The sequence below is a fragment of the Gigantopelta aegis genome, chromosome 15 (assembly GCF_016097555.1).
Source record: "Gigantopelta aegis isolate Gae_Host chromosome 15, Gae_host_genome, whole genome shotgun sequence".
Classification (NCBI taxonomy): Eukaryota; Metazoa; Mollusca; class Gastropoda; order Neomphalida; family Peltospiridae; genus Gigantopelta; species Gigantopelta aegis.
Window position 1 is genome coordinate 33,112,712 of NC_054713.1, and position 21,570 is coordinate 33,134,281.

The window sequence follows — 21,570 nt, forward strand, 5'->3', positions numbered from 1 at the left end:
GCGTTGCTCAGCGTCTTCCTCTTCTTGGGACCAGCCTCGGTGGCGTCGTGGTTAGGCCATCGGTTTACAGGCTGGTAGGTACTGGGTTCGGATCCCAGTCGAGGCATGGGATTTTTAATCCAGATACCGACTCCAAACCCTGAGTGAGTGGGTAGGTGTAAACCACTTGCACCGACCAGTGATCCATAACTGATTCAACAAAGGCCATGGTTTGTGCTATCCTGCCTGTGGGAAGCGCACATAAAATATCCCTTGCTGTCTGTTGTAAAATAGTAGCCTATGTGGCGACAGCGGGTTTCCTCTAAAAACCAGTGTAAGAATGACCTTATGTTTGACGTCCAATAGCCGATGATAAGATAAAAAATCAATGTGCTCTATTGGCGTCGTTAAATAATAATAATAATAATAATAATAATCCTCTTCTTGGCGAGCACCTGCCGCACATTCTCCCATAGACGACAATAGTAACATATGTGGCTAAAACGTCTACATGCAGCGTATCAATCGACAAACGTCACAGATATAAATACTACCATTCCTCACCCTTAAAGGTGCAGACCCTAGTTTCAACCCGTAAACATGGACACTAAGTTTGGTTAAGTTACAAACCTGTGACACATTTGGATAATGTCTGTGAAGTTGAAACGGTGAAATACCGTTAAAAATAGACTAAAACTCGAGTCCATAACTGTTACTTCTCAGACGCACGTGCATTTTTAAAAATATTTAAAAAAAAAGCATTTTGTGGTATTAGAAACACCAGGATGACCAGAACAACTTCGGTTGTATGGAAATGGATAATCTAAACAATAAAATGTAAGTAATGTTTGATGTCATTGATCATAAATGGCTCTAATAGTGAATAATATGCCTTAGTATTTAAAAACTAGGGTCAGTCCCTTTAAAGAGAATCAGAAAAAAATGGGGGTCAAGCTGCTCATTTCTGAGATAACGGGTAGCGTCTATGACTGCCCTAGTTCCACACAAAACTCGAGGGAAAACTCGAGCTAGATGTTTACATAGAGAATAATACATATTGGTGTAGCGCGAAAGGTGTGGGATCGATCCCCGTCGGTCGTCCCATTTGGGATATTTCTCGTGCCAGTGCACCACGACTGGTATATCAAAGGCCGTAGTATGTGTTATCCTGTCTTATAAAATACCCCTTGTTATTAATGGAAACATGTAGCGGGTTTCCTCTCTAAGACTATATGTCCGAATTACCAAATGTTTGACATTCAGTAGCCGATGGTCAATACATTTTTGGAACGTGTTTAAGCCTATAACTCGAGTCAAGGACGTTTGTGGACGTCTCTCCGAAGCTCTGGGTCCCTACAGGAGTGCCAGTGAAGTGACGTTCGTAACAGCTGTGTCCTCCAATCACATGCAGTGAAAATAAAATGCAGTGAATTATATACAGAGCCCAACGGAATAACTCTCAAACACTCAACATGTTAACTCTCATCAACTCATTCTATTTCTTTCGCAATATTCCATTTCACTGTACACATCTGACGTCCATCGTGTGGAACTAACTAAAGACCATGTACTCCAACAAGAACCCGAACGCCCGTTCAAATGAGCTTGCACACAACTTGGAAGTTTATACAGTAAATTTTACTAAAACAATATTTTACTAATGTAACTTTATTATAATAAAAGAAACAAAATAGCACTTGGTATTGTAGACCAAATTTAACGGATATAGACGGGAGATCAAGAAATACGGGAACACTTGGTATTGTAGACCAAATTTAACTCGTATAGACGGAAATAAAGAAATAAGGGAACACTTGGTATTGTAGACCAAATTTAACTGATATAGACGGAGATAAAGAAACAAGGGAACACTTGGTATTGTAGACCAAATTTAACTGATATAGACGGAGATAAAGAAACAAGGGAATACTTGGTATTGTAGACCAAATTTAACGGATATAGACGGAGATCAAGAAATACGGGAACACTTGGTATTGTAGACCAAATTTAAAGGGACATTCCTGAGTTTGCTGCAATGTTTTAAGATGTTATCGACTAATAAAATATTTCTACGATTAAACTTACATATTAAATATATTTTCTTGTTTAGAATATTAGTGGCTGTATATTAAAAGTGTTTCTGGTCGTTCTAAAATTTGTACTAGGCTAAATTTCATTTTATTTCCTAAAAAATATTTTTTCGTACGTACGAAATTAATTGAAGACAAAATCCAGTTTGGGCTTCTTACAAATATTAAGACGACCAGAAACACATTGAATATACAGACACTGATATTCTAAACAAGAAAATATATTTAATATGTAAGTTTAATCGTAGAAATATTTTATTAGTCGGAAACATCTTACAATGTAGCAAACTCAGGAATGTCCCTTTAACGGATATAGACTTGGTATTTTAGACCAAATTTAACTGATATAGACAGATAAAGAAATAAGGGAACACTTGATATTGTAGACCAAATTTAACCGATATAGACAGATAAAGAAATGAGGGAACATTTGGTATTGTAGACCAAATTTAACTGATATAGACGGAGATAAAGAAATGAGGGAACAATTGGTATTGTAGACCAAATTTAACTGATATAGACAGATAAAGAAATAAGGGAACACTTGGTATTGTAGACCAAATTTAACTGATATAGACTGAGATAAAGAAATAAGGGAACACTTGGTATTGTAGACCACATTTCAGTCTCTATTAGTGTCATAATGTTTGTATCAAATACAAAGATGTAATGTAGGATTGGATGTCAATAATGTGAGACTTAATGTTAATTCCCTGCCACTTTGGGCGAGGGTTTTGGTTGCAGTCACTAAATCCTGTTAGTGTTGTTGGTATGATCCCTCAATTCTTTTCTTTCAGTATTTTATTTTAATTCTATCACTCATATCCCTGTGTATTTTGGCCTCCAGTTCTTCAAAGTAGTTCTCGGTATGACTCCGTTTCACAGTGAAATACATTCCATTCGGGAATCTGAAACTGAACGTAAATTCTCTGAACAGCTTCGCCAGCATCAGAGTGAGGGCCGCCTGCTCAAATCTATGACACTTAGAGTATTTTCTAATTGTCACATCACAGCGTAGTTCCCGATTATCGTAATCGATGCACATGCATTCTGGGTCTACAGCGCATGCCCACCACGTCTTCAAGATGACGTCCCTCGTGAAACGTTCATTGTGCGCTGCTATAAAGCCAGCCCCGAGTTGACCGTACGTTTCGAACTGGCAAGCGCTGTCTCCGAAGTAGTCGAACATCTTCTTCGATGTGAACTGTCCAGCTGAAAAATCGGTGAAGTACAGCAATAAACCTGATGAACGAACGCCATCAAACAAAGGTTTCAGATTACCAGTAACAAACCGTATTGAAGCGTCGACCCAAATGACAATTTCAGTATGTGGAAGAACTGCCTGGAATAGAAAAAAAATGGATGTAATAAATGCAGTGACAGACATGGGGGGGGGGGGGGGGGGGGCAAAGCCGGTGTCTTAACCACCGGGGGAGGTCCCTTCTGCTTCGGCGCCCCCCACTTCTACGTTGAAGCCTACGTCAGGAGCGACAAAGCGGGGGCCAAAGCTTTCAGCTAAACTGACAGTGGCGGCCCCTCCTCCACCTGCACCACCGCCGAGTCGAAACGGGACACGTGGTGGTTTCGTCCCCACCATCCAGCCCGCTGGCTTCTCGCAAGGTTGCTGTTGCGGGGGACGAAGAACGAGAATCCAAGAAGAGGAAAGTGTCGGAAAAGGACTCGCCGACCCATCCCGAAATTCGGACGTGTTTTCTAGTTTTTTGCAGAATGATTAAGCCAATCTTTAAAAATAAAGGAAGCCGTTCCATGCCCGAAAATTATAGACCAATAACCTTATTATGCTGTAGCTCAAAACTATTTACAACGATCTTCAAAAGCCATTTGATACGATATCTAGAAGCTCCCTTTGGCAAAAATTATTAAACTATAATATAAATGACAAATTCCTTAGAATTATCAAAAAAATGTATCAAGGCATAAAATCCTGTATGAGTGTAAATAACGAATGCTCACAATTATTTTCATGCAATACCGGAAAAAGGTGAAAATTTGTCACCTGTCATCTGTCCTATTTTCACTTTATTTAAATGACCTAGAAAACCACCTACTAAATTCTAATTGCTCAGGGGTATCCACCGCTATAGATGAACACGACTGCTTCATAGACTTCGGTTTCGACCCATTGTTTCTCCTATATACCGACGATACTGCATTACTAACAAATAATTAGCTCAATATTTGCAAAAATATCTAAATGCCTTTTTGGAATATTGCAAAAAAAAAAGAAGGAAACTTAAAGTAAATAGTGAAAAAACTAAAATAATAATATTTAATGGAAATGCAAATGACTATAAGAAAATGTTTACTGTTAGAGTTAAGTATCTTGAAAATGTTAAAGAATACAAATATTTAGGTTTAACGTTCACTAAGCAAACACATTTAAAATAACAAAACAATGCAAATGACAATAAGAAAACGTTTATTCTTAGAGTTAAGTATCTTGAAAATGTTAAAGAATACAAATATTTAGGTTTAACGTTCACTAAGCAAACATATTTAAAATAACAAAACAATGTTTAACTCAGCGTGCAATTAAAGCAATATATGTTGTTTTATTTGAAGCCAAGGATAACAATTTACCAACTGACTGCAAGCTTAAACTATTTGACTCAATGGTCCTCCCAATGCGTTTGTATGGATGTGAAATCTGGGGATACGGAAATGAACATAATAGAAAATATTCATATACATTTTCTTAAATGATCATTGCCAGTAAAAAAAGAAGGGTATGCCTATTTTATGCTATATGGGGAATTTGGTAGAACGCCACTAAAACTAGTTATAGATCAACGAATTATAGGATTCTGGGCACGTATAGTTAAAGGTAAATCTACAAAAGTTTCTAATTTACTTCTTAATTATATGATAAAAGACTACTGCAAACGGGCACAGCTATAATTGGCTAGAAAACGTAATAAGCCTAGAAAACAAACTAGGCATGTCTGATATTTATATGTTAAAACATTTCCCATCCATAACAGTTCAAACTGAGCATGCTAAACGAAGGCAATTAGACATAGCATAACAACATCGAGTCTACATCCAAAGGCAATACATATTTTACTTTCAAATAAACTTTAAATTTGAAAAAATATTTTACTGAATTACCCAAACAATTGTGGACCATTCTTCTGAAATTCAGAACGGGTAATAGAAACAGGACGCTGGAATAGCACCCCAGTCGAAAATTGATTTTGTACATTGTGCAAAGAAAATGATATTGGAGATGAATATCACTACTTAATTAAATGTAATTATGTTATGAATACACGCAAAAGGCTTATAAAGCCATACTCTTATATGAAAAAAAAAACTAGCACACTTAAATTCAAAGAACTGTTTAATTGTAATAACATAAGGGACCGTAGTATTTTGAAGCCAAAAGAGACGAAATTTTTCGTCATTGGGGGAGGGGGTCAAAGAATCCACTAAAGTCATTTCGTCTTGTTTTGGGAAAAAAAGCTTCACCCTCTAAAAATCAAAAAGGAGTTGAAAAACTATATGTTTATTTCCTGTATTTACTTCGGTAACTCCGGCTTGGATCGTATGAAATCGTTATAAACCTTTATTTTTAGACTCGTCTGGTTATTATATAGACTGAGCAAGGGCAAAGAGTGGAAATGTTTTAGTTAACGACGCACTCAGCACATTTTATTTACGGTTATATGGCGTTAGACATATGGTTACAGACCACACAGATTTTGAGAGGAAACCCGCTGTCGCCACTACATGGGGCTACTCTTCCGATTAGCAGCAAGGATAGCACAAACCGTGACCTTTACTGAACCAGTTATGGATCACTGGTCGGTGCAAGTGGTTTACACCTACCCACTGAGCCTTACGGAACACTCACTCAGGGTTTGGAGTCGGTATCTGGATTAAAAATCCCATGCCTCGACTGGAATCCGAACCCAGTACCTACCAGCCTGTAGACCGATGGCGTCGCCACCGAGGCCGGTCGATATATAGAGAGGAAACCCGTTGTTGCCACTTCATGGGCTACTCTTTTCGATTAGCAGCACAGCAAGGGATCATTTATATGCGCCATCCCACAGACAGGGTAGTACATACCACGGCCTTTGATATACCAGTTGTGGTGTACTGGCTGGAACGAGAAATAGCCCAATGGGTCCACTGACGGGGATCGAACGCGCATCGAGCGAGCGCTGTACCACTGGGCTACTTCCCGACTCCGAGCAAGGGCAAAGTACCATAACAACCAGCTATGAAACATGATCACGTTTTTCCTTTCCTTCCTGGGTTCTTTGAATGGAGGGCCCTGGCCATGAGTAACACCCCCCCCACACACACACACACACACACCCCCCCACCCCCACCCCCCACCCCCACACCCCCACACACACACACACTCGGCTATTAATGAACTGCTTTATCACCTCTTCGGGCTTATTCCAGTTAAATACCGTATCTGTGGCAAGTGGATGAAAAAATTTGGCTACTGAATATGAATTATTATTTCATTTACTAGCCAGCAGCAAGTGAAAAAAACTACCTTCTGCATTGAGCCCTGTTTAATATCAAAATTTTAATTTTAAGATCCTGATTTAATCTAAACTAATAGTTGGTGTTATCAAAACTTTCATTTTATTAAAGATTTTTTTTTTAAAAACCAAGAACATTATTTTTATTTGTATCTAGATATTCTTTATTTTGTTTTTGTTGAAGGTAAACAGGGGGCAGGGCTCTCCCTGTCTCTTTCAACAAAAACAAACTGGTTCACATAGCACCTTGGACACGTCCACCAGTGTGATGACAAAGTTGCTCTTATTTTAGTCTCGGGGGGGGGGGGGGGGGGGGGGGGGGGGGGATGGGGTCTGCAGAGAGACTAAATGATTTAGTCTCTTTTGACTTCATATACTCAGGCCTCACGCGAGATCAAAATCATAGAGCGAAGTCACTTCTCTCTCAAACTTTAGAGAGGGCGAAGTTTTTATCAGCAGGGAGACTTGAATTTTTAATGGAAAAAAAAAATACGCAAAAGTTATCTTAATACAGGTGCAACTTCATACTACGGTCCCTAAGCACCCTCCATAAAATTTCAAAATTCATTTCTGAAATTACAAGTAAATTCAGTAAACCATAGATAGACATCTTCAATATCATTTGATAATTTTAAAAGTACTGACTTGTAAAACTATTTCTGCTAGATATTTGAATGTCTTGTCACCATGTGTCTTCATTTTTAAAATGTGTATATAGCTATTTTGAATTATGTTTGTATATATTCTACGAAGAACTGTTATCATCTTGTCACTGTAAATAACTATTGTACAATAATTCCTCATATGATGTCGTCTGACGGCCTGAGAATACGGAAATAACGTTTCAAAGTTTCAAAGTCCCTTTAATCATTGGCTATTGTATATAGAACATTTGGTAATTTGACACATAGTCTAAGAGAGAAAACCCACTACATTTTCCATTAGTAACAATGGATGTTTTAAATGCACCACCCCACAGTAAGGATAGCTGATACCACGGCCTTTGATATACCAGTCGTGGTGCAATGGCTGGAACGAGAAGTAGCCCATTACGCCCACCGACGGGAATCGATCCTAAACCGACCGCGTATCAGGCGAACGCTTTACCAATGGACTACATCCCATTAAACTTTTGTGCCATATACTAGTAACCATAATTCAAGTGTGTTGAATCGTCACATAAAACATTTCTTCCTTCCTTCCTTCCTTCCTACCGGCCTCGGTGGCGTCGTGGCAGGCCATCGGTCTACAGGCTGGTAGGTACTGGGTTCGGATCCCAGTCGAGGCATGGGATTTTTAATCCAGATACCGACTCCAAACCCTGAGTGAGTGCTCCGCAAGGCTCAGTGGGTAGGTGTAAACCACTTGCACCGACCAGTGATCCATAACTGGTTCAACAAAGGCCATGGTTTGTGCTATCCTGCCTGTGGGAAGCGCAAATAAAAGATCCCTTGCTGCTAATCGGAAGAGTAGCCCATGTAATGGCGACAGCGGGTTTCCTCTCAAAATCTGTGTGGTCCTTAACCATATGTCTGACGCCATATAACCGTAAATAAAATGTGTTGAGTGCGTCGTTAAATAAAACATTTCTTTCTTTCTTTTCCTTCCTTCCTTCCTTCATTTATTCATTCTTTCTTTCGCACCTCTGGGTTGTCTTCCAGAAGTGACCGATAGAAAAATATACCGGATGTACAATTCACATTAAAGCCCGAGGCCATTACGAGTTACGGCCCGGGTATGACGTGTCTGATTCGGCCCGTCTGAAGCTAATTGCTTTATATTTACCTGTATTATTAAGGGTTTCCAGATGTAGCAATTAAGAAATGCAAATCTTTCCGGCAGCACATGGAACGGAAATGACCTCACTTCACATCCACAATGTTTCACAACCTGTAATTATAATTACAAAGTATAAGGTTGGGTTTTGGGTGGTGTTTTTTTGTAGGGGTGATGGTGGGAGTGTTTGTCCAGAATTGATCATGTGGGTTAAGGTGGAGTGAGATGGGTGGCTATTCTTTGTAATATACCCCTCTAGGCCAGTAGGAACGACATCTGGAGTGTGGTGGGGGTGGAGGGGGAGATAATGATGCATTTCTTGGAATGGGAACAACCCACATCAAAGTCCACGGAAGTACCCGACACCAATACTATTAAACAGATCCTTACGCACAACGCTGCCATTTAATAACTTATTTGTTTAAAATGTAAAACAATTTTTTTTAAACTGTATTTGTTTACACAAGACTTAGTTTCCGGGTCGACTAAATAGAGGATACTCCGCGACTGTCTTGTGATATCATAATTTATCAGCACGAGTTGATGAAAGTATGAAGGATGTTTATACTTTTATCAACGAGTGCTGATCAATTATCATATCACAAAGACACGGTTGGGGGGGGGGGGGGGGGGGGGGGGGGGGGGGTATTCTTTTTATCATCAATTATCATTCTTTTCATTTACTACAGTTGTAAACAATGTCAGTAATGTGGGTTGAATGTCACTATATTTGGCAGCGGTAGACTCGTTAAATAGCAGAACGATAGTGGCGTGATGTCTCTAATAATAATTTTGGCGTTGAAATATTCACAGTGACGTAACAAAAGGAAGCGATATCGCAGGAGATATCGCAAATTATAGTGCCATCGATATCTTCTACAAAAGCCTTTAGCGGATAATAATACTATTTACCTGTTGCCTTTCTTCTGACGTGAGTCCCAAGTCGTAGAAATAGAACGTATAGTTCTTCAGATGAGGAAACACTGTCTTGTGCAGATTCTTCATGAGCGCCTGAGATTCCTTGAAATGATTGGAGGACGCCCCTGTCACGAAAGTCACTTCACTGGCGCTCCTGTAGGGACCCAGAGCTTCGGAGAGACGTCCAGAAACGTCCTTGACCCGAGTTAGAGGCTTAAAGACACTCTGGAAATTGGCGTCACTTGAAGCTGGTGATAGAGTTAAATTGCACGCTGTGTCTAAACAGGGGTGGTCTGTTGATAAGAACACGAAAGACGTTTTTTTCTCCATAGTTAATATTGTAACAGGGCGGATTTATTGGGGTGGGGGTGACACGAGGTTTAGGTATCCCAACGGGATGTCGTTTTCCATGGACGTACTCAGCTTTAAAACAGGTGGGATTGTAGAACACAGAGAACCGGGGCAGAGTAATACTGTATTAGGCAAGGGAATCATAGCACTTTTGAACTAAAAAGGGTCCATTTTCATATTATTGGGGGGGGGGGGGGGGGGGTAAGTACCCTCATTTTCATCCGTGCTAGACTGAATGTTCAAAGACCAGGGAAAGACAGAAAACATTTTGCTATTCAAATGACGGCCCTAATATTCTTGGATGTTCAAAGACCAGAGAAAGACAGAAAACATTTTGTTATTCAAATGAAGGCCCTAATGAACAAACATGTCATATGAGCCAACTCCGTCCGACTGATATTAAATAATTGATAATTATCATATACATAAACACAAACACTGTCCCCAGCCTACCAAGTGATCTCCCCTACTGATAGTCAATAATTGATCATTATCACATAAACATTGTCTCTATTGATCATAATTGATAATATTATATACATATACATAAACATTGTCTCTAGCCTACCAAGTGATCTCCCCTACTGATAGTCAATAATTGATAATTATTATATACATAAACACAAGCATTGTCTCTAGCCTACCAAGTGATCTCCCCTACTGATAGTCAATAATTGATAATTATCATATACATAAACACAAGCATTGCCTCTAGCCTACCAAGTGATCTCCCCTACTGATAGTCAATAATTGATAATTATCATATAGTCAGTAATTGATAATTGTCATAGACATAAACACAAACATTGTCTCTAGCCTATCATGCGATGCCAACAGTAGCATCAACTTACTAAGTCGAACATTACTTGAGCATAGATGTCTTTGGCCAAACCTCTTCCAAGCTTTGTTCCTCTTCAGATCTTGACAAATAAGAAGTAAATATTTAAAAAGTGATTTATGTATGGTGTCGCAATGTCTTGTAATCAATTGCAAATAATTTGGAAATGTCTGAAGATTTTGGAAACCAGAAACCCTCTGGGGGTGTGGGGGTGTGCACGCGCGCCCACGAGTGTGTGACTATGTGTGCGTCCGTGTGTGTGTGTGTGGTGTGTGAGAGAGAGAGAGAGTCTGTGTGTGTATTAAAAGTATTACGACCATCCCGCTATTGCGGATTATGACCAGTAAAGTTGTGTTTAGTACATTTTAACCCCACAAAATGCGACCACAGCATTTACCTATCACGACACAGGAATCAATCAACAAATTTCAAGGTACAGTCGTGCATAGTGGTCCTCGAATGTTTGTTAAGTCATTAAATAGCTTATCTACTTCAAGGTATTACTTTTCTACTAACAAACAACTGGTCTTCAAATTAACACTAGGGTCGATCCCCGTCGGTGGCCCACTGGGCTAATTCTCGTTCCAGCCAGTGCACCACGACTGGTATATAAATGGCCGTGGTATGTGCTATCCTGCCTGTGGGATGGTGCACAGTCTGTCTGTGGGATCTGTTTGGTCCTTAACCATACATCTGACGCCATATAACCGTAAATAAAATGTGTTGAGTGCATCGTTAAATAAAACAGTTCCTTTCAGTTTATCACAATACTGATGATATTCACTGTATCATTCAGTTTGTCACAATACTGATGATATTCAATGTACCTTTCAGTTTGTCACAATACTGATGATATTCACTGTATCTTTCAGTTTGTCACAATACGGATGATATTCACTGTACCATTAGTTTGTCACAATACTGATGATATTCACTGTATCATTCAGTTTGTCGCAATACTGGTGATATTCAATGCATCTTTCAGTTTGTCACAATACTGATGATATTCACTGTACCTTTCAGTTTGTCACAATACTGGTGATATTCACTGTACCTTTCAGGTTGTCACAATACTGATGATATTCTGTACCTTTTAGTTTGTTACAATACTGATGATATTCACTGTATCTTTCAGTTTATAACAATACTGATGATATTCACTGTACCTTTCGGTTTTTCAGAATACTGATGATATTCACTGTACCTTTCGGTTTTTCAGAATACCGATGATATTCACTGTACCTTTCGGTTTGACAGAATACCGATGATATTCACTGTACCTTTCAGTTTGTCAGAATACTGATGATATTCACTGTACCTTTCATTTTGTCAGAATACTGATGATATTGACAGTACCTTTCAGTTTGTCAGAATACTGATGATATTGACAGTACCTTTCAGTTTGTCAGAATACTGATGATATTTACTGTACCTTTCAGTTTTTCAGAATACTGATGATATTCAGTGTACCTTTCAGTTTGTCAGACTACCAATGATATTCAGTGTACCTTTCAGTTTGTCCGAATACTCATAATATTCAGTGTACCTTTCAGTTTGTCACTGTACCTGTCACTTTGTCAGAATACGCCTTTCTTAGTGACTCGATATCCAGCGTGATGGGCGTCGAATACAGTAGGTCACTCTCTGGTAAAAGGAGGAAAAAGAATACATAATTATATATAAATTAATTAAGAAAACCTGAATTGTATTGCATTTATGATATGGTTAACCAATTTTAAAACAGGAGAAGTCATTTTCTTTCACAACACTTGGTGACAACATTATTTGTTCTTTTTAACACACATACCAATAACACACATGTACTGGCCCCGGTGGTGTCGTGGATAAGCCACTGGACATAAGGCTGGTAGGTACAGGGTTCACAGCCCGGTACCGGCTCCCACCCAGAGCGAGTTTTAACAGCTTAGTGGGAAAGACCACTACACCTACACTCTCTCCTAAGTTCAAGGGGCATAACTCTGTTAAATGAGCAAATGGTAGCTGTATGTAGTTAGCTCCCTTGTGAAAATAATTTACTTGTTGAATTTGCACATATCCACGATTGAATGGTAATTATTTGGAATATGAAGTAAATTCTTAAGCTTACTGATAGTCAGATATACTAAGATAGATAGATAAATAGTTGTCAAAATATATATATGTATCTATACTGATGGAAAGAAGTAAGGGAACACATCAAATTGTAGACCACATTTAATTCACAGCTAGCGTAATAATGTCTGTATTTCATACCACGTTGTAATGTGGGACTGAATGTCTGTTGTGTTGAATGTGCTGCCTATATGAGAGAGAGCGGAGGGGAGGGGAGAGAGCGAGAGATAGATAGATAGATAACATGCATACATACATATATAGATACATAGATGTCAAAACAGATGGTCAATATTGTAAAGATTACAATGACAATACAATAAAAACCTATATTTACGGTAGGCCAAAAGAAATGTCACATTATGAAAAGTGTGACATCACAGGTAATTTTTGTTAACCTTGAAAAGTGACGTCATTCGGAATTGATCGTTGTTTTTCATGTGGAAATGTACTTGATGCCTTTTTATAGTTTATTCTAATCCAAATGTTCCACAGCAGGAAGTTCGCTAGAATAAACACTACCAGATATTTTGGTACTGAAAAACAACACAACAAAAATATCAACATACCTAAAATAAACAAATAAAACAAACAAGAGAGAGAGAAAGAGAGAGAGAGAGAGAGAGAGAGAGAGAGAGAGAGAGAGAGAGAGAGAGAGAGAGAGAGAGAGAGAGAGAGAGAAAGTGAGACTGAGACACGGAGAGAGAGGAAGAAGAAATTTTTAAAAGCTAAATGAAGAAAACAAGTCGGTAAAATTTCTTGAAATAGTGTTTCAAATTTAAATTGCCATAATAGAATTTCACTCGCCGTACTGCGCCCTTCTCGGATTTCAACTATTCCTTTATCTTTCGACAACTGTCTCGTACATTCTAAAGTTAAAGTTTCTTTTGTTTAATGACACTACTACAGCACATTGATTTATTAATCATCGCCTATTGGATGTTAAACATTTGGTAATTTTGAATCTTTAAGTAGTACCAGGGACACTTGAGCGCGATATGTACTCGTTGACCCCAGGTCACGTGGGGGCCCTGTATTGGGCGTGACCTAATGACGTGGCTGATCTCTAAGTGAACTACTTTAATGGCTTTGGCAGCTGTCAGCTGACCTCGGTGACCTGGGTTAACGGCTATAGCAGCTGGGTCACCTCGTGGGGACGTTACTTTCATGCTGGTTAATGACTTTGGCAGCTGTCGTCTGACTTCCGTGACCTGGGTGATTGGGTTTGACAGCTGTCAGGTTTAAGTGTGGGGACGCTACTTTCACGGTGGTTAATGACTTTGGCAGTTCTCAGCTGACCCCGGTAATCTGGGTGAATGGGTTTGACAGCTGCAGAGTCAGGAAAAGAGGTATCGGGTTACCAGAGGGTGGTGTGAGTGTGGGAACCTGACCTCTAATCGATGGGGTTAATCGTTTTGACGTGTGTGTATAATGAGAACCAGATGTGAGTCTTGATAACGGGGAGTGGAAATTCCATGCCCATATAAGGTTGGGACGTCATCGATGGTGGTGAGAATTTTAATGGTTTTGACAGCTGTGCACATCTGGGGAGGAAAAGGTTTGAAACTTGTTAATAAATACAGCGATGGCCATGAGTCATCCCAGAACGTGTTCATATATGTCTTGACCTCGAGATGGCTTGGCGCTATAAAAGCCCCAGAGTCAGAACTCTCGTCATTCACTCAGCGACACTGCTAGAGAGAAGATGTAAACCGTTGATGATACTTACGAAATATAATATTATATATCAAATTGCATCAGGAAATAACAGAAGCACTACAGAGAGCCTTGGTAAAAACAAAGAAAATGAAACGAGATGCAAACTAGATATTGGCGGAGACGTCTACGTCGTGGCTAAACTGTGGAATGGAGAGATTGCCATTCACGTTCGTCAGTTTGACGAGGGCCGTGGAAAACTTGTTCCCACCAAGAAATTGGTTTCACTGACGATGGCACAGTGTATGGAACTAGCCGACTTCAAAAGGGACACATCACAACATATCCGTGGGAACGTCTATGTCAAACGTAGTTATGCTGGCGTGGATACTCGTCAGTGATGGTATTGTGGACAAGAACTGAAACCCTCCCGTCGAGGCATTCGACTGACTGTCGAGCAGTGGGAAGAAATGCTTTGACACTTTGTACGACTTTGTGCCAAAGCTGAGAGATGTCCCTACATTAACAATGTGCTCAGACATTAAACACGTATTGCTTGGGTGTGCTACTTTTCGTTTTGTAAAATAAACATGTGAATAACACACGAGCCGTGCATGAGCTATGATTTGGGATGGGGGTACGGGTCATACGTATCACACAAATTCAAACTACATCTTTGTGCGCATGCGTGAAATTGTAGAGAGTATAAATAAAAGGGTAAGGAATAGCATCGTCATTTGAGGTAGAACCTTCAGAGAAGTAACATGCCATGTCAGTACAAGTTGTACGTTCCCGGCGTGGACAATTGAACCTGCTTTTACAAGTTGAAATCCCAAGGCAAACTTCAGCCTCATTTTCCAGTGCAGCGTGGTGGGAAAAGTCTGCTCAGCGTGGATCAATATCTAGAACTCTACGATCCCACGTGGAAAAAAGAACAGGAACAGAACAAGCCCCCAACACCTAAAGTCGTCATGGTCTCCCCAACACAACAGATGGTAGACCAAGCCAAGGCCGAGCAGAAACGGAAACGAGAACGGACTAGCGTGGAACAGAAATGACATAAGCAGACTGGCATGGGTCAAAAACGGCACAAGCATTTATGAGAAGACTATAAAGGGGGCGTAGTAGTTTCAACATCGTCAGTTCACGTCAAAATCATGAATCAGTGCCATATTTGCGGGAAAAAAATATGTCTGGACCCACGACCTAACTCGTCACGTACGAAATAAAAATGGACTCTTGGAATATGAAAATAAATCTTCCCAGCAGCAGCAGCAACAACAACAACAACAGCAGCAGCAGCAACAACAACAGCAGCAGCAGCAACAACAACAACAGCAACAACAGCAGCAGCAGCAGCAGCAGTCCCTAAGATTGTTACATCCTTTCACCATGATCGTATCGGGACCCACTTCGTGTGGAAAGACATTTTTGGTATACAAACTGCTAAGAGATGGTAAAATCTTCCCACCGACTCAACGCATCATCTGGCTCTACAAACGATGGCAACCCCTCTACGACATCACTGGGGCAACCGTTCGAGTGAAATTTGTTCAAGGCATACCCAAGAATTTGGAAAAGGATCGATATTTGGATCCCAGAGTCAAAAATCTCATCGTATTGGACCACTTGATGTGTATGGCCAAAAAGGATTCTCGCATCACCGACCTGTTCACAGAAACCTCTCGGTGATTGCCATCAACCAGAACTTGTATCACAGCAAAGACCCAACACAGAGATGAAACTGCCGTTGCAGGGCAATGTTCAACAACCCCATCGACAAGCAACAAGTCCTGACCTTGGTACAGCTTTGATGCAATGGTTTGATGCAACGGCACGACGGAAATCTCTTGATGGACTTGAAACCGACCACGCCCGAACATTGGTGTCTTCAACCAATTGGTTTAGACAATGGTATAAAAGCATGAACGTAACGGCGAATGTCTCAGAAGAGTTGCAACCACCGTCGAAGAAAGAGCTCTACATGCAAATCATGCAACAGGACGCATTCAAGAGAAAACTACCAGGCATACCCACCAACGAAAGTGACGACGAAGAAGAAAATGAGGTACAGCGCTATCTGAAAAAAGTCAAGAGGATGCAGTCTTGCAATACGTGTGGTCTGGTCCTTAAAGACGGGAGTGACTTGCAGCGACATCTACAATTTATAACGTGCAAGAAGGGAAATGAAGAAGAAGAACCATTGCCCAATCTGGAAAACGAAGGCGTACATCTGATGATCGAGAGTGAATTCGACATCAATCGTGACTATCTCGAAAGCAAGAGGAAACGCTACTAAGAAAAACAAAAGTCCCAAGATGCTATCAAAACAAACACGAAGACTTTACAATGGAAGTTAATTAAAGACACATATTCTCGATTCCTTATATATATGATTACTTTAACAAAGGCCCCAACACGAGGAAAATTCTACAATCTGTGAATCTCGACAGAGATGTGAGACCACAGATTCGTTCTAAATTAAATCAGTATCGTTCCTGGATAAGAAAATATTTTAATGAACTAGACGACGACGACACCGATGATGGTACTGATGATGAGAACGAAGATGATGATGAAGAGAAATGAACACTAATATTATTCACATGTCGCCCTTAAGGCCTCTCGATGTAACCCAATGTGTGTCCATTTTATATATGTGTGTAATTATCTGTAGTGATTTGTAATTTAGAAAGAAGATGAAAAAAAAAAAACATTGCGTTTGTTTTTTGTATTTTTTACTCCCATGACAAGATTTGTGATTGGATGTCAGCTGATATTTCTACCGCTACCCAGTACTGCCAAAGTCATTAACCACTGTGGAAGTAACCTCCCCCCCAAGGTCACCCAACTGCTATAGCCGTTAACTCAGGTCACCGAGGTCAGCTGACAGCTGCCAAAGCCATTAATTTAGTTCACTTAGACATCAGCCACGTAATTAGGCCACGTCCCCTAGAGGGCCCCCACGTGACCCGGTGTCAGCGAGTACACATGGCGCTCAAGTGACCCTGGAACTACTCTCTTAGTCGTTATACAGCTACCATCCGTCCTAATGATAAACTGTGGTTTAATAGTGCATTGAGGAAAGAAATAAGAATAAGAGAAAGACTGCGGAAAATGGCTATGAGATCAAAAAGATGGGCGAAAATACAAAAACCAAAGAAAAAGTTAATAGTCTTAAAACAAAAATAGCAAAGGAAGAATACACAAATACCTTAAATAGTAAATTGACATAATTATACTCCGAAAACAAAACTACTTATTGGCAATATATGAAACTGCATACAAAATCAACAAAACATAGTATCATACCACCTTTGACAAACCCCACTGATAATCTATCCATGTCTTTTTCCGACTTTGAAAAAGTGGAAACGTTAAATAAGTATTTTGTATCAATTTCTACTGTAGACGATACAAACAAAGCACTTCCCTTTTTTGAGAAACCATGCATAAATCAACTAGAAATTTTATATATAAATAGTCAAGAAATTGTTGATATAATTAATTCTCTACATTCTATTAAAGCATGTGGTTCCAATGACATTAGCCATAAACTTTTAAAATTAGTAGTAAATTCTATAGGATTACCACTACAGTTATTATTCAATAAATCACTGGAAAATAGCTAATGTAAAACCACTATTTAAAAAAGGAAACAGAAGTTGTACCTCAAACTATAGACCCATATCTATATATATGTGTTTGTGTGTGTGTGTGTGTGTGTGTGTGTGTGTGTGTGTGTGTTGATCAGTTATGTTGGGAACATATTTGAAATAATCGTTTTTAAACATCTTTATATTTTTTTTATAATATTTATAATATTCTCTTTTACGAGTTGCAATGTGCTTACTGCCCTAAGCACAGCGCTTTATATCAATTAATTAAACTATATACAAAAAATATGTGAATCCCTCGATAACAAGGAACATTTTTGTGCAGTGTTCTATGATATGTCTAAAGCTTTTGACAGAGTCTGGCACAAAGGTTTAATTTACAAACTCGAGCGTTACGGTATTACAGGGCGTTTATTTGGTTGGATAAACAATTACATATCAAATAGATCGCAAAGGGTTCTAGTAAACGGCTCCCTATCCAGCTATGGTACTTTAACGGCTGGTATCCCCCAAGGGTCAGTACTCGGTCCATTCCTGTTTTTAGTTTATACAAATGAAATAGCTTATGAACTAAACTGTGTTACTAGATTGTTCGCTGATGATACTAGTTTAACGGAATCATCAAATGACTTACATGTTATAGAATCTAATTTTAACGAAAATTTACACAAACCCTACAATTGGTCTAATCAATGGTTGGTGACGTTTAACCCCGAAAAAACACACGTAATATTATTTTCAAAAAATAACAATCCACCACGTCCTATTAACCTACATTTTGGTATTACGGATATTAATATAACTAAAACACATAAATATCTAGGTTTAACACTTACAAACAATGCAAAATGGACAAACCATATTCATAATATATGTAAATCAGCTTCGTCTATGATTTCTGCATTGAGAAAATACAAGTATACACCAAATCGACAAATACTAATGCAAATATATGTAACGTTTATACGTCCAGTACTAGAATATATATGTATGAATATCTATATATTGTATGTATGTCGAGATTGACTGTTGCATACATAGATATTAACGCACTGGCGCAGGGGATAATTAAATCCTTTCTGGCCTCACAAATTGTCCCGTGGCGTTGCTGGGACTCGAATCTATGGCACCGAATCGCCCGCAACTTTGCAGACTTACCACGATACCTTTTGAGCTATTGATGCATATGTATGTATGTATGTATGTATGTATTGATGTATGTATGTATGTATGTATGTATGTATGTATGTGTTGATGTATGAATATCTATATATTTTAGGTATGTCGCGGTTGACTGTTACATATATAGACATTAATTCACTGGCGCAGGGGATAATTAAATCCTTTCTGGACTCAAAAATTGTCCCATGCCGTTGCTGGGATTCGAACCTATGACTCCAAATCGCCCGCAAATTTGCAGACTAGCCACGATGCGTTAAAAGCTATTCAGACATGCATGTATGGATGGATGTATGCATGTATGCATGTGTGCGTGTGCGTGTATACATATAATAATAATAATATATATATATATATATATATATATATATATATATATATATATATATATATATATATATATATATATATATATATATATTACCAAATTAGTAAAAATAAGTATTTTCTTTATGCACGAAAATGGGAAGTATTGATCTGTTACCACCGGTTTCAAGGCACGTCAATAAACGTCTGTCACAGACTGCAGTCTCATGATACACTTTCGTTTTTGTCTCGTCTTAAAGGCTTGTGGCACGTTATTAATACACAGTATATAAAACATACATAAACGTTACAATATTTTTAAAAAACCCACCAAAAAACCAACATCCCTGTAGTGCCATGAATTGTAATAAATTACCTGAGTTATAATACCTGCCTTGAATTGTAATAAAAACTGTCCTGAATTGTAATACTGACTTGAATTGTAACAAAACTGCCAAGGGTCCCGTTCCATGAAACGATCTTAGCCCTAAGATTATCTTAAGCGCATAGCTACCCTATGCACTTAAGTTGATCTTAGGGCTAAGATCGCTTCGTGGAACGGGGCCCTGAATTGTAATAAACTAGCTGACTTGAATTGTAACAAAGAATTGCCCTGATTTGTAATAACCAGTGCTGTCTTGAATTGTAATAAGATACCGACTTGAATTGTAATAACACAAAAATGGAAAGGAACGTGTGCTTGAACGACACCACGCCGCATTTCTTCAATTTGAGGCTGTTGAGTTTATTGTATTTAAGACAATCATTGCTGCCACATAGGCTTCTCCTTTTGACTATCAGCAAATAGGTGTGTTACTCGCACTCACAAATAGCGTATACCACAACGTTTGATATACCAGCTGTGGAACACACAGTAGCGGATTGGACCATTTGAGTATATCATCAGGTGTTTTATGGGTTATATCTAGACTAGTCTTAGAGCGATCAATCGAGGTGTTTTTGGGTCATGTGATCGAGCCTCCTCGGTGGACTCATTGGATTTATCTCGTCCCAAACAGTTTATTATATATCAAATACCGTGCTAGTTGATGTTATGTCTGTGCATATAAAGATTATTTCCTGTTTTCCGGTAGAAATATCTAATGTAGTGGGAGCAGATTTCTTCGCTCACTATCTAGACCAAGTGTCACAACCATATGTTTAACACCAAACAGCCGTAATTTAAAATGTGCTCAGGTATTGTAAAATAAACAATTCCAGAATGGCAGCTTCTCGTAATTTTAAAAGATCGAAATACATCTCGTGTTGCCATATCTACATGCCATGATGCTGCTGAAGTCTTCTGACCTTGCAGAAAGTCTGGAATATTTGCAATGCATTTTCCTCTTTTGTAATAGAATTGGAGGAGGACAATATCAGAGTTTTTAACACAAGATACTGAGAGTAATATTACATACCCTTAAATCTTGCCAATTAATATATGTATAGCATGTGTGACGTTGTAATTTTGTATAAATCGTGGTACGGAAACTGCTGTTCAAAATTTGTCAAAGTGGACAAAATGCAGTGTCTAATTTCAAAATATTTCCAAACCCAATCCGTCTAATACGGCAACTTATGGTCTGTACCCTCAACTTATAGTATGTACCCTCAATTTATTTTCTGACAGCAAGCCTGATTATCAATATCGCAGTAGACAAAAAAGTAAATATGTATGAAAAAAAACCCGTGTAATAAGGAAGATAATAGTTTACTAATGAATAGTTTGACGAAAATCGGATTATTAAAACAGGCGCGGGATTTAAGCTTAGTCGGTAGAGCTCTCACCTGAGGTGTTTGGGTCGTAGGATCGAACCTACTCGATGGAGCTTGTTCCAACCTGTGCAAAACGACTGGTATATACCAAAGGGCGTGGTATGTAGTGCCCCATCTGCGAGTAAGTGCATGTAAAAGACTACTTATTGCTTATTCAGTAGGAGTAGCCCATAAAGTGGCGGTATTAAATTTCTCCTCTCATTATCTTTGTGGTTCTTAACCATATGTCCGACGCCATGTTACTGTAATAAAATGAGTAGAGTGCATCTTTAAATAAAGCATTTCTTCTTCTTAAAGTATTAACTGATTGAATTTTAGTCATGTGTGTATGTGTGTATGTGTGATTGTGCGTATGTATGTATGTATGTATGTATTGATGTATGAATATCTATATAGTGTATGTATGTCGAGGTTGACAATTACATACATCGATATTAACGCATTGGCGC

General features: G+C 38.9%; 1 protein-coding gene across 1 annotated transcript in view; it reads right to left on the reverse strand.

The window, feature by feature from the left end:
* Positions 1 to 2,677: 2,677 nt before the first annotated feature.
* LOC121389664 overlaps positions 2,678 to 21,570 on the reverse strand; it is a 42,498-nt gene continuing 23,605 nt past the window's right edge. Inside the window, exons 2-7 of the mRNA XM_041521313.1 lie at positions 12,986 to 13,123; positions 12,042 to 12,119; positions 10,489 to 10,557; positions 9,281 to 9,579; positions 8,378 to 8,482; positions 2,678 to 3,411 (exon numbers count right to left, since the gene is read on the reverse strand). Coding sequence (XP_041377247.1) covers positions 2,863 to 3,411; positions 8,378 to 8,482; positions 9,281 to 9,579; positions 10,489 to 10,557; positions 12,042 to 12,119; positions 12,986 to 13,123 — 1,238 coding nt within the window. The 3' untranslated portion in view covers positions 2,678 to 2,862. The remainder of the gene's footprint in view (positions 3,412 to 8,377; positions 8,483 to 9,280; positions 9,580 to 10,488; positions 10,558 to 12,041; positions 12,120 to 12,985; positions 13,124 to 21,570) is intronic.